Here is a 17,862-nt window from a genome sequence, read left to right as displayed (position 1 = left end):
AATATAATTGAAAGAGTAAGAGTATAAAGCAGCCTCTTTTAAAATAACTCTTAAAAGTGCACTTTATTTATAAGAGTAATGAAGAAAAGGTAATGAAGTAAATGAAGTGTGTTATTACATAGCTGCATTAAAAAATGGAGACATTTCTGACAGTGAAGAGCAAGTAAGATGTGGTGTGAGAGACTGGAGACAAAGGAAGCTTATCCTCCAGACAAAAAGAGGGACTTCAAAATGAAGTGATACTGGTGGAAAACATGAAAAGAGGAATTTCCAGCTTAATGACAGTTGCGCAGTAGCAAGGCAGGCCAAGGAAGGAGTGATTCGGGGAGAATGAATGTGGTGGATGCACAGAGACAGTAAGCAAATGTGCTATGGAAGTGAAAGAGTCACCAAAGACAGATAAAACAACAGGGAAAATGTAAAAAAAAAATAAATCACACAGGCTCTCTCAGGAAGCCTGCCACCTCAGCTGAAGTGCCACAAGTCCAGGCCTTGTTCTGGTGTTTTGTTTGGCCTTTTTTAAAAAAACCAAAAAAATGCCTTTGCCTTTGAAAAGACAAAAAATAGTTATTATGGCATATTGCCATGTCAGCCTTACTTTCTGAAAGATTTAGAGAGTAATTAGTAAAAATGATAACCTCTGTTTATATTAAAAGTGGTAGAGAGAAAGTAAGAGTAAAAAGGTATAGCAGATCAATGGTAAAGCAGGGCTGTTTGGCATGTTTTAAGCAGCACTCATCTGATAAAGTTTATTTACTGATGTATGTCAGGCTATATGATACTTTATTAACTATTGTAACTATAAATTCATCAAAGCAATCAATCAGTTCAAAAACCTTTATATAGTTTTAGATTGTAGTAAAGTAAACAAGGCTTCTTAAGCCGCTTTTCCTCATGCTATGTTTCTCAATGATGTTGGCCACATCTGACCTAAATGACAACTAGTACTCATCATACCATCGAAAACCTGAAATATGAAATTCCTTTGTTTGCCAATTTTGTATTATCCTCTGAGTACAGAAAGGCAAAATATTTTCCTAGATTTCTTGTCATACTGTAGGAATGGATTATTGTTTTTAAAATACATGTTCAGTCCCTCAGCTGTCAAACATCTATGTGACCTATAGTCCCATTCCTGTTCTAGTTCATTTTGCTACTGTTAAATGGTCTTTGACACTGCATCAAAGCAAGTCAGAAAACAAAAGGTCCTGCTAATCTTGGACAGAGCATTGAATGTCTCCAGCTGCTCCTCTAGGTGGGGATGAAATGCCCTTTTTTTGCAGGTTGTCACTCTGACAGGCCTCTTCTCCCAGTGTGAATAAGGCTGTGTCGTTATCTGCAGGCTGTCTGCAGTATGCCACAGCTCACACGACTCCTAAGCAGAAGTTTCAGGAAGATAAAGGACTGGACAGAGCAGAGATGTCTGAGTGGACGTTCTAAGAAAAGTGCATTCAAGTGCATTAGCACATAAATAGTAAGCATGAATTTTGGCTCATGTAAGGGAAAGGGGTGAAAATAAAATAGGAATCAAGTATTTCAGTATGTTTTGTTGGCATGTATGAGAAAAAAGATGAAGAACAACAGAAATGCTGAACTTTTGATATACATTGATATGGCATCTAAACATTGATATTCTTGCATTGTTTTAGATGATGCTATATTTTCTATTTGGTACATCTTTAAATACCTGTTTTACAGATTGTGATACAATTATAACAATTCTTTTGTACATTGCACATATAATCTAGTTACAGATTATGTTTACCCTTTAAAAAAGGATACTACTATCTAGGCATAGTTAATTTAGATTCTTTTACTGGTCCATTAGTTCAAATTTAATGCCCTTGCTGGTTTTGTTTAAATATGTCCTAAACACAGGTTATCAAACATTTAAATAGATTAAAATATCCGTAGATAAATAAAAAGTATAGCTTGAACTCTTTTTATAGTGGCATTAAAGGCATATTCCTAAGACGTTTTGAGACGATTTCCTCTGTTGTTTTAAAAGGATCTCAATATGTCTTTGTTTCATCCATAGAACAGCTTTTTCATAGGAGCCAGTGCACGTTTGTTTCACCACTTGTAATCCTATACTTTGAGATGCATTGTGTAAACCCAGGTGTAAACAGGGTCATCCAACCTTCTACGAACATCAGGTGATGGAAGCATGCTAGACACTTGAAATGAAATGGCACGCCCATCTTCAGAGTAACCATGACAAAAAGAGCCTACGTAATCGGAGGAGGTGCTCTATATAAAGTTGAAAGTATTGGCGCACTTGAAAAGATTAGAGAGTTGCGGCTGCTACCTTAACGGTGCTTGTTCCTGAAGCTCGTCTAGGCTGCGGCAGTTATTTGGAAGAACGTCCGGGCTTGGTGTGAGAAAGTAGTTCAATTTTGCGAAGAATAATGGGACGCGGAGTAAGTAAAACTATTCTATACTATAAACTATACTATAAACATTCACAAATTCGTCATGTAATATAAGGAATTTGATTAATTTTTGTATAACAAGCCATTCGAAGAGCGACTGTTTTTGCAAGCAGTTGTAATTGGGAGTGATAAAGTTCATAACGTAATAATCCGCAAAGATCCGGGTGGGGTGATATTGTTCAAGGGAAAATAATTTCTTAGCAGTTTTGAAACACAACAATGGAAAAAAATGTAGTTTTTATTCTCTCTCTCTCTCTCTCTCTCTCTCTCTCTCCATCCATCCCTAGATAGACAAAGCCTACATAGGGGTAGGCTATATAAATGTGTAAGCTTAGTTGTCCATCCGTTTGGATGCCTGTAGAAATTATTTTATCATCCATGGCAACAGAACCGTCTCTCAGCATGAAAGAGTTGATGTTTGAGTGCTCAAATAACTTCCATCTGGCTTTGGAATACATACCAACTGCTTGTATTTCAGGCCCTGAGGCGTTTTCTTGGACCACTCTGTAATAGAGGTGTGTGATCCCTATCTAAAGGCTTAATGCATTGTTGATCTTATTAACCTAGTGTGGAGTGATTCATCCTGACCAAAACTTCTGAGACCCTCCAAAGTGACTGCTTTCAAAACCCTCTCAAACCTCACAGGAGACTTTTTAGACTGGAAACAAGACAGTTTCTTGAAAATGGAAACTGTCTAAGCAATTCCTCTAGCATTATGAAACATCTCCTGGAATGTTGTGAATGGTTAATAAGCTTTCTATTTCCACACTTTGGTTTCTGATCCCTGCAAGTATATCTTTAGTTTGGTTGTTTCCAACTTCAGAGTGAACAAGATTTGCATTGAATTTGCACTTATTTGCATTGAAACCACAAGTCACATAGAATACCCATTACACATAATTAATAAGCTTTGCATGTAATAGGTGTTCTATGTCACTTGTGGTTTCAATATAAATAAGTTTTTATCTCATTACTCTTTAATGAGAGTTTTTCTCATTACTCCTCTTCAGCAGTGTGTAGTTTTAGGGCAGTTTTAGGATTCATGTGATCCACTGTTTCCTAGACAGCCACATCCTACTCTGGCACACCTTCATGTCAAGCACAAAGGTGATAAAAAGCAAACAAACAAAAAAAAACTGTAAGCCTTATCCTTGCAGCAACAATGGTGCTAAACTCTTTCTGAACAGAGAGTTGAATAAAACATGAGAGTAAAGCTTTATCCATCCCATCTGGATCTGTGCAACACTCCCAGGTGTCTAGAGAGGAGTCAGTGGTCAGACATTAATGTATAATGATGTTCCTCATTGTCCTCTTGGGAGGAGTGGCAGAGAGATTAATGAAAAGAGAGATGACTTTTCTGTCTAAAGGGTTCTGGTACTTCTTGCCATTACTGGTTTCATTTGGCAGGACACCAGGTTGACATGGTGTCTGCATGTGTTCCCTGTTAGCACATGTTGCTAGATTAATTGTTAGTATCAGTTTCTTACTCATTGGCTGGACTACTTAAGATTGCTGAGTTAACTTGTACGACAATTACATAAACGGATTATTACCTCAGAGATGACACCATATAGCCTAGGCTTACAATAGCATTTGAGAGAACTAGCGCCATAGTCCACCATATTAACATACTATCATAAATGCTAATATAATCTTCAAACATTTTCACAGATTTTACAAACATGTTGTTTTACATCACAAAGGCATTGTAACATAAAATATCAAGATGATAACAGGATGGCAAACCTATGGGCATATGTAGGCCAATGGTCTAGCACAACATTCTGGGGCCTCACTGCAAGAGGCAGGGTGGAGGACTTTTTACATTTTTATTATTTTTTTAAATTTACGATCAGCTCCTCGGGGCCTCCACAATTCAAGGCCCCTCTGCTGTGTGTGCCCTGCATGCCACTCCCCTGTGCTACTGATGTAGGCCAAGATGAAAAGACTGACTGCATTTCCTGATGAGCAACTCTCATCTGAACTCAAGTCACGTAAACACAAGCTTCTCAAATATTAATGAAGACCAGAAGAGGGCGCTAAAACCATAGGAAATGCACCAAGTCCCTAATTTCTTTTCTCATATAGGGATCAAACACCCCTTCTGGAGTAGTATTACATGCTTTTTGCATCACTGGAGGGCAACTCTGGATCAGTGGACACAGGAACCAGTGAATGACTTCTGCCATCAAGGTGGTGAGAACTTCATGAGAGAGCAGTAGCATGGCAACTAAAATTCAAAGCGTGACACCAATCATTCAAGAGCCTCCCATATGAGATGAGTGTGGTGTATTAAAGGTCCATGAGCACCTTTTTGAGCTGAGGAAAGCTTGGATCTCAGGATCGTCCATGCTGATGTTTAACTCCCTGCACTAATGAAGTTGGTTCCGCAGTCTGATCTAAGAACCTTGGAAGGGCCTCATATGATGAAAACCTTCATAAGGCATTATTAAAGCTTGAGATGGACAAGGTCCTATGAACAGTTCGCAATCCCAGGCAAGTAAATAGCACTGCCCAACGTTTGTTCTCTGCCATTTCCCCTCTAGTCCGTCGTGAGACAACACTTCATGGACCGAGGACATCTAGGCTGACTGGTGAAAGAGGGCTCCATAACAAGTCTATCCACAGGTAAGTCGGCCATCTTTTTGCTCCTCAGGCTTTCTTTGGAGTGGACGGCACATGACTCATTCCCAAATCACACTGGAGACGTCTTTGCAATGATTATCCACACACCAGCAGAGCAATGTGCTTCTTAAGTGAGATGACAACCCTGGTGTGCAACATCTTGGCGGTACTGTCTCAAGCAAAATTGAGACGTGATGTTTCTTGGGGAGTATAACCAGATTTCACTCTTCATATGGAAGGTCAACTAAAAATACCTGGCTGCCTACCTTCAGCATGAAAGGATTCAAATACCACAATGGACTTGTTTTGGACACTTGTTCTCCTTATAGTAGTTTTTTGGACTTCTTACTTTGGACATGTATACTCTGGATGATTTGCAGTTTGGCTTGTGTTTGTGGGCTTTTGGGGTTTTGTTTTAAAACCCTGAAGACCTTGGACCTCCCTGCCACAACGATGAGCTTCCTTCCTCATATCAGACACATCCAGCAGGAAAAGCATTCAAAGCTAAGTGGACTGAAGTTTACCAGTGGTTTTAGTTGGGAAATAATCCACTTCTGTGTGAATCTTGGTGTCATGCTCTGGTTCAACAAGGTCAAACTTAGTTGGTGCCACTGGTGAAGACAACTGTTTATGAACTTGCTTCAGAAAGGGCCCGATTGCTTCAGAAAGGGTCCAATTAAGCAGCTTGTTTGTTGCAACAGATTTCCTAATTTGGTCTCAATGTGAAGTCAGCTAGATTGTTGACTATTGAGACATGGTGCTACTGTGTGAGTGTAGAGGACTTCCTCTTCTTGAAATTCTGTTATATAGATATACAACATTAAAACTTTCTTGAAATATTATGGATGTATACTAACTTGATCTTGCTGTATATGTAATACTTTACATCTTGAAACTCAAGATCCATTTCTTGGCAAATGAGCTCTGCCATTGTCACAGCAAGAACTGCAGCACATAGCTCCAATTATGGTATCATGTGTGCAGTTTTCCATGCTAGCATGACTTTTCCCATGATTAATCCAGTGAGGTACTCTCCCATTTCCCTGGTAACTTTTATGTAGAGAACAGTAGGGAACAATTGATGATAAGGCGTTAGAAATATGTAATGTTCTCTGTGCTGTGTTAAGGACAGAGACAATAAAACATGAGGTCTGGCGATTATGTAAAGCTCTACCTACAAAAGGGAGTATTTCCATGTATTCTATTGCTTTTCTTTGACAAACTGAAAATGATTGTCCCAGTCATATGGTTCTTTAATATGCTCTCAAATTAAGGCTTTCCCTTGGAGAGTAATGGGATCCCAATAATTCATATAAACTATTTAGAGTAGAGGGAACACCTTGATTAGTGAAGTCTTTCCTTCCTAAAGACTTAGAAAAAGGCTCCAGCTCAAATCAAGACTACACTGAAGGAGAGGTTTAGCCCCCAAGTCCACGACTTTCAGTTCCTTTGCGCATCAGTTGGGAACATCTATTACCTCACTACTGTTTGGAGCAATTTTGTGAAGCCATAAATTGGACTCATCTACCAACTTCTATCTTTTTTGTAGGATATTTTGTAGGCCTCTGTTTTGATGGGGAGCGAAATTAGATCGTCAACATAAGTTCCTGGTGATGAACTTCTTTGCATCTTTACTGTGTGTTCTCTTACTTGAGCAAATCTTCTTAGCCCATAAACTGCCACAGCTGGTGAGGGGCTGTTTTGGAACATGTGCACCTTCCTGCAAGATCATTATTCTCTGTACCAGAGGAAATTAAGATAATTGCGTTGGTCTTCCCTTACAATAAAATAGTAGAACATCTGTTCCACATCATCTGATATTACTATGGCCTCCTTTTGAAATTGCATCAAGACACCAACAAGAGTGGTGTTTAATTCTGGGGCACTTAAGAGGACATCACTGACACACCCTCATACTTGGCGCTTGAGTCAAAGAATACTTTGTCTGGAATCTTTTATATGGTATACTCTGAACAATGGAGCATATCAGCACTCTCTTTCAGGCTATCTCCACTTATTGATTGTCAAGTACCTTTTGCATAAAATTAACAAAGTGATCTTTTTATATCTGCTTTCTTGTCAAGGTTCTCTTTAAGGGTGTAGTGCCATTAAGTGCCAGCTCTTGATTGTTTAGTAGTCGCTCCCTGTGTGTTACAAAGGGCATGGGTGCAACCTAATAATGTGACTCATCTTGATGCATCTCATCTTGCATAATTGTGAGTAAACATTAATCTTTTAGTGAAGGTGCCTTTCATTGTCTTCCTTCCTGATGAACACTGTGTCACCAAGGAGGTCTGGCAAATCAAATCAAAACTTTTGAGATTGGTGGTAAGGAGCTCTATGGTTTTGTATGGTGCTCAGTAGCTTGATTTGTAGATGGTTTTTCTTTTACATGTATGCTGTGCATGGACTGAGTAATGGTCTCCCATTAAACAGCACGTTGGTGTTATCAGAGGTTGGCTTGTGTGTGCATCCCAAACCAGACATCTGACATCAGAGCTGAGGTCAAGGTGTTGGGAGAATGGTACATCCTGCAGCGTGTTGTGCTGCTTTCTCAACACACCTCTAAGAGCAGAATTTGTGACTTAGCATCAGTGGATGGGATTTTGTGCACAATGGCCTGTGAGTGAGAATAGTGGTGTGCCACCTCTGGAGAGGGTATCCTGGACCGGTCGTCCGAAATCGTCACATTCCAGCAATGGAGGAAGAGGCACCTTCATATGACCACCATTGGACTCTCTCATGTTTGGCTCTCCTTCCTTCCATTTCCATGATGCCTGAGCATGTTTTGAGTGTATAAGGATCTATGCTTCCTTTAACACTAAAGAGGTCAAAACAACTCTGAACAAGTTTTGATCTGCCCTAATGGGCACACCTTAGCTAGGGAGATCCCAAACAGCCTATCCATTCACCTACTGTACAATTCTTAGCTAGGTATTTGGTTGATATTTGTTTTGTTCTGTTGACTCTTCCCTCATCCTCATAGCTTCACCCCCCTTCATATCGTTCCACATCTCTGTCCTATTTTTGTCAGGATCTCCCTGCCTATATATACTCTTCATGAGGCAGTGGTAACTCAGTGGTTAAGGTACCTGACTATTCATCAGAAGATTGCAATGGTGGGGTTTTAACTTGCAAAGTCGCTACTGTTGTGCACCTGAGTTAGGCCCATAACCCTCAGTTGCTCAAATTGTATTGGTCATAATTGTAAATCGCTTTGGATAAAAGCATCAGCCAAGTGCTGTAAATGTTTGGTCTTTTGGTTGCTGATTATTGTTTGTATGTTCTCCTGTGAGTCTTCACGCCAATATGCTTGTAAATGTATCATTATTGTTTCCTCAATGCTTTGTATTGTCATTGTTAAAGTGCTTAAATGTCTTTTTACTTTTGCTTTATTAAAATTACTCACAAATCCTCGCACTTGCGTCCTGCCTTGTTTATCACAATGTTCTTCTCTTTCAGGTATGCCTTCCTCTCCTCAGGAGGCTTGGTGTGACACTTTGAGAGGTTGTGGATTCTTATGGAGGGGACATAGCTTGACTGGAAACATGTCAGATTCCCTTGCAGCTGACTCATGTGGGACATCTTGATTTTCTCACTGATATCTGTTCTGTGGTTGTTCTTCACAGGCCTGTCAACTTTCCCAATGCCCACTGACATAAAGGAGAAGCTGGGATCATTCCTGATTCATGCTTGCTCTTGTGTATGAATTTAGAAAAGACAGAGAATGGTGGAAATATAACAGTTATATTTTTTGAACTTGGATGAACTTGGACATCCATTTTTCTTGTAGTGTATATGGTAGCTTCTATATGATGGGATTAACTCCATGCACTATATCCAGGAAGGTGAGACCAGGTGAGTGTTCTTTAGCAACTTCTAATTCAAGTAAGAGGTCTCCAAATTCTCTCAGCTTGCCATTCTTTCTGGCAGATATTTTTGGAAAGTCTTCAGTTTCCATGAAGAGGATATATTCGATCACCTTGGGAGCTCCATATGTTTCTTCCAAGAGCTACCAAACAATTATGAGGCCTGTGATGTGATGTTATGAACTTATACACAGCTGACCCTCATCGCCTGCTCTGCTAACTGTGACCATAGCAATTTAATGAAGAGATCAAGTTCCTCTATGACTCTGGTCACTTTCAAGAAGGAGGATTTCCATACGTGGTAGTTTTGTGGCTCATCAAATTTGTGACAAATAAACCAAATGTGACAAACCAAACTTGAAATTTCTGTAAAGTAGCTGACACATTCTCATCTCATTAAATATTTTTGCTACATCTGTCACAGTGGTTGTGTCATGATGGGCAGCTATCGATGATCTGAATGGTCCATGATGGTATGATGGACCTGTGTTTGTTGCTAACGGAATGACTCCTGAGTAAAGAGTGATTGCTTGGAGGGCATCACTCACTAGGCTCCTGATGTGCATGGATCTTCTTCGAGCTTCCTTTGTGTTGAGCTGGCCATGTGACTGTATTCTCCTTTTGAGTAACATGACACTGACTATATGGTGTTTGCTGCAGTCTGTATCAGTTGTTCGTGAATACAGTTGACTGTCAACATGTTCTAGGACTCTTTGCTTGTCCACAGAGGTGGTTGGAAGTTGCTAATTTTTGAGGGACTATAGTTCCTCATCCTGAGCAGCGGCTTCTAAAATCTTTGCCTCAGTTGATGTGGCAGAAACCATTTTCTTCATCTTAAGGACATGCAGTTGAGCTTGAATATGCACTTGTTTTATAGCTTCTGCATTTTGCTCAGCATAGGTCAATTGCGCTTGTGCAGCTTCTGCTTTTGCATGTGCTCTGGGTGCAGCAACACTTGCTGATGACCTACTCAAATGTTTTGATGAGCTAGAACAATGCGATCTTGTTTCAAGAAACTCAGAACAAACATCCACGTCTGGGCACTGCATCTGCTGGGTTTGCGATTCGAGATTTGATGTGTCTGACATGATGTATGCAGTAACTGTTCTCATATGATTCTATTCTCTGAGGTATACCCTCTCTATACTGTTCTGTCCTCAATTGAAAATATAACTGGTATGCAGCTATCCAGTTAGGAAGGCAGCAAACAATAGTGACTGTCAGATTTTTTTTTTTTTTTCTTTTTCCCTGTGTTGCTTCTGTTCTCAGCATATTAGAGTTCCCTTTGTCTCTCTTTGTTGTAAAACAAATACACAAAGGACAATACATAGTATCAGTTTCTTACTAATGAAGTATACATTGGCTGGCCTACTTAAGATCACTAAATATCAAGCTTACAACATAGGATGGCAAACTTACAGGAATATGTAGGCCAAGATTTCACCAAATAAAGACTGTTACTGCATTTCCAGAGGAGTAGCTCACAACTGAACTTGAGTCACGTACACACAAACTTTTCAAATATCAGTGAAGACCAGAAGAGGAAATGTCCCAAGTCCCTAATCCCATTAAAGCATTACCAGAACATTTCCACTCATGTTAAAAGAGGTAGATGTGCCCATAGTGATCCTTATACTATACCCTTGAAAGCCCATGAAAACTGACATTGATGCAGTGTGTTGTTTGATGTACCCTTAGTATAGGTAACTGTGGATACTAAGTCCTGATCTTTTCCCAGCACTCTGGTGGTTTGTTGCCATCTTTCCAGGGTGTGTTCCACCTTTCTAATCACTGTTACGTGCTCCCCTGCAAATACATTTTAATTTCTGAGAATGTAGCAATAGCCTTATTTCATAAACTTCTTTAATTTGGTGCCACGTAATGCCACACGTAAAGAGTAACCACATTAAAGAACACTGGACACTTACTTTGCTCTAAATCATGTGCATAATCTGTCACAGAAGGGGCGTGATTATGAGCTGGCAGCAACATCGGAGCAAGGTGTGAAGAAAAAGAAGAAGGAAAAGAACATGGATGATCTAAAAAAGGAAGTGGATTTGGTAAGCATTTAGTTTTGCTACACTGGCTTAACATTTGACACAAATTTGAAAATTGATGGTTTCCATTGATTATTTTTGTAAAGGATGATCACAAGCTGAGCACAGAAGAGCTTCAACGTAAATATGGTACAGACTTGAGCAGGGTAAGTTGATGATCTTTATTGGTGTGTATTTATATCCTTGCGTAAAACTTCAAATTAATATTACCATTTGACCATGTGCTTGACAATACCAATACCTAAGTTTTAGTTTTATTGTGTTCTCCAACACAAAAGCTCTAATTTTCATGTATTTATTTTATTTACATTTCTCTTGCATGGAATATAGAATAAAGAAAATTCTTCCCCTTCATTCCAATTTTCTCTCTTTCCATTAAACTTTATCCACCCATCCATCTGTCCATATACCTATTCCAGGGCCTTACACATACCCGCGCAGAAGAAATCTTTGCTCGTGATGGCCCAAATGCCCTCAGTCCTCCTCCTGTTACACCAGAGTGGGTGAAGTTCTGTAAGCAGATGTTTGGAGGCTTTTCCCTACTGCTGTGGACTGGTGCTGTTCTCTGCTTCATTGCTTATGGCATTCAAGCCGCAATAGAAGATGAGCCATCTAGTGATAATGTGAGTGCAAAACACTAATAACTTTAGTATTCATTTGTTAATTATTAGAATGTTAATTTTGTATAACCATTTGCTGCCTCCAATACAGCTGTATTTGGGGGTTGTGCTATCTGTTGTCGTCTTCATCACCGGTTGCTTCTCATACTACCAAGAGTCCAAGAGCTCTAGAATCATGGACTCCTTCAAGAACTTGGTGCCCCAGGTAAAGGTGTCCTTCATACTGGGGAGTGAATGTAAAGCCTTTTTTAAACATCATTTTGCTATGCTTAAATCAGGGATTCTTTTACTTAATAGGAATCTTGATGTGATGATGGATCTGCATAATTTTTAATCTTACTCCATTTGTTTAGTGTAGGAAAGAAAACAAAATGCATTAATATTGTGTAATATATATATATATATATATATATATATATATATATATATATATATATATATATATATATATATATATATATATATATATATATATAAAATTTGACTCACTATCTAAATGCAGGCTTATATTATATATGGTCTGATAGAGGCTGCAACTATTAGGTCTTTATAGAGTGTGGAGAGGAATGTTGCTTGTGGAGAGGAATGTTACTTGAAAAGTTTTAGGGTACTTTTTTATGGTACTGTTTACTGAGAATGTCTGTTTACTCCAAAATAACCTTTTATGATGAGTGACAAGAATCGTGACAAATTATATAGAACTAGTCAAATTAGCTGTAGTTTGTAATGGAATTGCTCTGGTAAAAACATCTTCCAGCAAGCTCTGGTTATCCGTGGAGGTGAGAAAAAGCAAATATGTGCTGAGGATGTAGTGGTGGGTGATCTGGTGGAGGTGAAGGGTGGAGACAGGATCCCTGCAGACCTGCGTATCATTTCTGCAAATGGCTGTAAGGTGGGTTATTTGTGATCATTTTGCACTCCCTCAGATTGGAATTTAAATCTTTAAACTCTGCTGTAGATCCTTCACATCCAAGACTCTACAAATTATGTTCTTGTGCTTACCTCATAGGTTGACAACTCCTCTCTCACAGGAGAGTCAGAACCTCAAACTCGATCTCCAGAATTCTCTAATGACAACCCTTTGGAAACTAGGAACATTGCTTTTTTCTCTACCAACTGTGTGGAAGGTACTGCAAGTTGCTGGTAATTATGGTGGTATAGTCCATGAAGTCTCTTGGGCAGCTGTATAATGTGTCCAATCTGGATACATTGTGATTTACCTTCAGGAACTGCAAGAGGTATTGTCATCAACACCGGGGACCGCACTGTCATGGGCCGCATTGCCACTCTCACCTCTGGTCTTGAGGTGGGCCGGACACCCATCTCCATTGAAATCGAACACTTCATCCACCTCATCACGGGTGTGGCAGTCTTCCTTGGAATAACATTCTTTATCCTGTCAATTATCCTGGGCTATAGCTGGCTCGAAGCTGTTATCTTCCTAATTGGAATCATTGTGGCAAATGTACCCGAAGGTCTTCTTGCTACTGTTACTGTGAGTAAAACACAAATTCTGTAAACATGACGAAAAATAGTATTTTTTAAGTTGCCCCTCTTCTGTGAATTCTATACTGGGCTTAACTCTGAACTCCTCTGTTTTGGCCTCTTTTATCTATCTCATCAGGTGTGTCTCACACTGACGGCTAAACGCATGGCCAAGAAAAACTGCTTGGTGAAGAATCTTGAAGCTGTGGAAACCCTAGGCTCTACCTCAACCATTTGCTCAGACAAGACTGGAACCCTGACCCAGAACCGCATGACTGTGGCCCACATGTGGTTTGACAATCAGATCCAGGAAGCTGACACCAGTGAAAACCAGACTGGCGTTGCCTTTGACCGCTCGTCAGCCACCTGGACCAGCCTGGCACGCGTTGCTGGGATTTGCAATAGGGCCGTGTTCTTAGCAGACCAGAATGATGTTCCTATTCTAAAGGTAATTTTAAAGCACAATGACAGAGTATTGTGTATTAGTTTATTAAACCAGTATTGGTTGTCAGTAAGCAAACTGGTGGTTGTCCTTTTTGTAAGCTGCATGGAGCATATAGCAAAAACCATCAGAAACTTGCTGTAGTAACTCGTTTGATTATTGTTTGAATGACAATGAAAATTATTAACCAAATTTACTGTAATGTGTATGTAGTACTTCACTGATAGGCTTATCATTTTCACAGAGAGATGTTGCAGGAGATGCCTCGGAGTCTGCCCTCTTGAAGTGCATTGAACTTTGTTGTGGATCCGTGAAGGCCATAAGAGATAAATACTCAAAAGTTGCAGAAATCCCTTTCAATTCAACTAACAAATACCAGGTTGGTTCGATGAACACAATGCTCTAAGCGGCTGTATTTTTTTTCTTTTAAGCAATGTTAATGTATTTTGACTTTTCTCTTAATTTAGCAATAACTAATTTTCTAAAATGATCTTTCTTATACCTTATATAAAATGATAATAGAATCATACAGTTTAACCATGTGGCATGGTCAAACACCTCAAAATGCTGTTTGAGAGCATTTGACTTGCAAATGATTTATTTGCTTGATTGCATGAGGGATCACATGCCATCAGAAGAGACCGGGATGCTATCATCTTTCATTGCTTATAAGAATGTGGACATTTTAGATTAGGACATGTTCTTGGGGACATTTCTTAGAGGGCATGTAGAAGAGTTGATATTCTCAGCACTCCTGCTTAAGGGTGTGCCATTCAGGGCGTAATCTTATTTACATGATTTAGTTCAAAGGATGAGCACTTTACCTGGATGATATACTTTCCATTTAATAAGATTAAATTGAAAATAAAATTTGGTGTATAAAACGCCTTTTTTTTTGGTTTGAATCTAGGTCTCTGTGCATAAGAATGCAGATACTACATCCAAGGCCAAGTATATACTTGTAATGAAAGGAGCACCAGAAAGAATACTGGAACGTTGCAACAACATTCTGATGCATGGGAAAGAGATGCCTCTGGATGATGAGATGAAAGATGCCTTCCAAAATGCTTATATGGAACTTGGGGGCCTGGGAGAGAGAGTCTTGGGTAAGTGTGTGTGTGTGTGTGTGTGTGTGTGGGGGGGGGGGGGGGGGATTGTTGGCATTTATTTATTGTAATTCCATGACTAACAACTGATTATTTTGCCACCAGGATTTTGTCACCAATACCTTCCTCCAGAAGAGTTCCCAGATGGCTACAACTTTGACACGGAAGAGGTGAATTTTCCCACTAAGAACCTCTGTTTTGTTGGACTAATGTCCATGATTGATCCCCCTCGTGCAGCGGTACCAGATGCTGTGGGCAAATGCAGGAGTGCTGGAATCAAGGTATGGCACCTGCTGTCAAGGTGTGCCTTCTGAAATTCATTATATTAATGCTATAATTTGAATTAAACTTGAGTATATCCTTTCTCAGGTTATCATGGTCACTGGTGACCATCCAATCACAGCTAAGGCCATTGCTAAAGGTGTTGGAATTATCTCTGAAGGCAATGAGACTGTTGAAGACATTGCTGCACGCTTGAATATTCCTGTTGCTGAGGTTAATCCCAGGTATGACTATACTTGTTAAGATCCTATACACCAGTACACAAGTTTGCCATGCTCCCAGAAACTAATTCATAAATGTACATCAGTATTTCTGAATAGCCGACTTGTAAGTGCATTGCTCATGTTTATATAAAAAAAAGAGCTCAGTTAAAAAAAAAATGTGTATATATATACATGTATAGCATTAAGAGAAATGCCTAAGACCAGTTGTCATGGCTAACACAATAAATTACTCATTACGCCTCTTATAATGACTTAAAACAAATTAACTCCTTTTATTTCAGAGATGCTAAAGCATGTGTGGTCCATGGTGGTGATCTTAAGGAGCTTAGCTCAGAACAGCTTGATGAAATCCTGAGACACCACACAGAGATCGTCTTTGCTAGAACATCACCACAGCAGAAACTGATTATTGTTGAGGGGTGTCAGCGTCAGGTAATAGACTTTACTCCTGCATATCTCATATTTGTTTCTTTGCTTGGTCTTCCTTATGGGGTAATCTACCTAGGGACATGCTACTTTTTTGCATAGGCTACATAACACTGTAAATCCTATTCAAACCTAATTTTTGTGCCACAGGGAGCAATTGTGGCTGTTACTGGTGATGGTGTGAATGATTCTCCTGCACTGAAGAAGGCTGACATCGGGGTTGCTATGGGCATAGCGGGCTCTGATGTTTCCAAGCAGGCTGCTGACATGATTCTTCTTGATGACAACTTTGCATCTATTGTGACTGGCATAGAAGAAGGTACAAGGCATGTGTTGGCATGGTATTTGCCACATCCTGTCAAGAATTCTGTCTTTCTACTGAGGTTTTTCCCTGTTCAGGCCGGCTGATCTTTGACAACTTGAAGAAGTCCATTGCCTACACTTTGACAAGTAATATACCTGAGATCACACCATTTCTGTTCTTCATCATCGCCGATATCCCTCTGCCACTTGGAACTGTCACCATTCTATGTATTGACCTAGGAACAGACATGGTCAGTCTAAAGCTTCTGAATGCTACCTCTCTCTGTTAAGTCACTTTGTTAGGATGCCATCTAAAATCTTTTTTGTTTAAGGTCCCAGCTATTTCCCTGGCCTATGAATCTGCTGAAAGTGATATCATGAAGAGGCAGCCTAGGAACCCCCATACAGACAAATTGGTGAATGAAAGGCTCATCAGTATTGCATATGGCCAGATAGGTATGGATGCTGTTACTGAGGTTTGATGTCTCTTTTCTTTAACTTGTTGAATATTGCTGTTCCAGTTGGTTCCAAACTCCAATTGGTCCCCTGAGTGTTTGATTATGAGGAGCATCTCATAGTTTTTGCATGCGTTAGTGGTCCTCCTTTACCAAATGTGAAAAAGAAATGACATGCAAAGGTTTATGTATCTCTATATTATTGTTCCACATTGTCCTTAGGCATGATACAGGCACTAGCTGGCTTCTTCACATATTTTGTGATCCTGGCTGAAAATGGTTTCAAGCCAACAATCCTACTTGGAATCCGTACGAAATGGGATGACAAGCATGTCAATGATCTTGAGGACAGTTATGGGCAACAGTGGGTAAGTTGAGCTCTTTCACCTAGAGTGGGAATTATAAAAATTTCTGCATTGTGTGGAATTTTGGTAATTTTCTTGCTTATTTTTAGACATATGAACAGAGAAAGACTGTGGAGTTCACCTGTCACACAGCCTTCTTCGCTAGCATTGTGGTTGTGCAATGGGCTGATCTGATCATCTGCAAGACGAGGAGGAACTCCGCCTTCCAGCAGGGAATGAAGTAAGTCATGTAGATTCAACAGTGATGCCATGTCTTGGCATATCAACTAGGCTTAAACTATAATATGAGAGGATATTTTCCCAGGTATTCCATAGATAAAAAATTTTTTTTTCCCCCTTCAGAAATAGAATCCTCATTTTCGGACTATTTGAGGAAACGGCTCTTGCATGTTTCATGTCATACTGCCCAGGGATGGATGTGGGTCTGAGAATGTATCCACTCAAGTAAGCAGATTTAATGCTTGCTATTATAAAAATTTGTAGCTTTGCTATACAATTGATTCTTTTGATATGTTGAATTATTCATTCCTCCTCTAGACCCACCTGGTGGTTGTGTGCCTTCCCATACTCTTTGCTCATCTTCATCTATGATGAAATTAGGAAGCTCCTTATTAGGCGCAATCCTGGAGGTAAGTGTCAACATTTGCGTGTATGACTTTTAATATCTAACATAACAGTCATGGTAAATTCATTTTTTTACTCCTTTTTGTTTAGGTTGGGTGGAGCGAGAGACATACTACTAGAACATCGTTTGAGTCTTTTCGATGTTTTGTTGTTTTTCTTTGTATCGTGGTCTAAATGCTTTGTTGCTTTTCGATTTCTAATCTCTACAAATTGCAATGCTAATATATCAAAACATGGCATATACATGATTTTTAACTGTCTAATATGAATTAAACTGAGTCTGAGCCCATTTCTTTCATCCAAATTACTTAGTTGCCTCATGTGTGTGCGTTGATGTATATTCATACATTTTAGTTTTACTCCCTTTTCAGCATTCTCACTTAAGACTCACACTTTTATGAGCTGGCTCTTTGCCAGGTTGAAATAGAAAAAGGAAGAGAAGTAGGCATGGATACCACCCAGGAACTCTGAACGATTTCATTTGCAGCAAGGGACCTCTTTGTATGATGTGGAGGTGCTCGAATGTTCCATGACGCCACTCAGCTTG

At 39.6% G+C, this 17,862-nt stretch overlaps 1 protein-coding gene across 3 annotated transcripts; it reads left to right on the top strand.

The window, feature by feature from the left end:
• Positions 1 to 2,295: 2,295 nt before the first annotated feature.
• Positions 2,296 to 17,604, top strand: atp1a1b (ATPase Na+/K+ transporting subunit alpha 1b). Of its 3 annotated transcripts, none has more exons than XM_026996184.3 (23): positions 2,306 to 2,420; positions 4,979 to 5,060; positions 10,888 to 10,986; positions 11,070 to 11,129; positions 11,403 to 11,606; positions 11,695 to 11,808; positions 12,361 to 12,495; positions 12,613 to 12,730; positions 12,830 to 13,098; positions 13,228 to 13,536; positions 13,775 to 13,909; positions 14,441 to 14,636; positions 14,742 to 14,917; positions 15,006 to 15,142; positions 15,424 to 15,574; positions 15,719 to 15,887; positions 15,968 to 16,122; positions 16,204 to 16,327; positions 16,549 to 16,694; positions 16,781 to 16,911; positions 17,034 to 17,135; positions 17,229 to 17,320; positions 17,406 to 17,604. In XM_026996184.3, exons 3-23 carry the CDS (start codon positions 10,957 to 10,959, stop codon positions 17,432 to 17,434), a joined length of 2,982 nt encoding a protein of 993 aa, XP_026851985.1. In that variant the 5' UTR covers positions 2,306 to 2,420; positions 4,979 to 5,060; positions 10,888 to 10,956; the 3' UTR covers positions 17,435 to 17,604. The 3 variants fall into 3 exon arrangements, with proteins under 3 accessions (XP_026851976.1, XP_026851985.1, XP_081565721.1); XM_081709595.1 differs by lacking the exon at positions 4,979 to 5,060 and adding an exon at positions 2,911 to 2,947 and having other exon boundaries at positions 2,310 to 2,420; XM_026996175.3 differs by lacking the exon at positions 4,979 to 5,060 and having other exon boundaries at positions 2,296 to 2,420.
• Positions 17,605 to 17,862: the final 258 nt, after the last annotated feature.

This window comes from Electrophorus electricus, unplaced genomic scaffold (genome assembly GCF_041902795.1).
Source record: "Electrophorus electricus isolate QZ-2024a unplaced genomic scaffold, ASM4190279v1 Scaffold64, whole genome shotgun sequence".
Taxonomy (NCBI): domain Eukaryota; kingdom Metazoa; phylum Chordata; class Actinopteri; order Gymnotiformes; family Gymnotidae; genus Electrophorus; species Electrophorus electricus.
Note: the sequence above shows the minus strand (reverse complement) of the source record. Positions and strands in the feature narration are given on the sequence as shown.

Coding starts and splice junctions, on each gene's coding strand:
- atp1a1b (XM_026996175.3), top strand. Junction 11,130..11,402: donor ATGGTACAGACTTGAGCAGG/GTAAGTTGATGA, acceptor TACCTATTCCAG/GGCCTTACACATACCCGCGC. Junction 16,912..17,033: donor GCCTTCCAGCAGGGAATGAA/GTAAGTCATGTA, acceptor TTCCCCCTTCAG/AAATAGAATCCTCATTTTCG.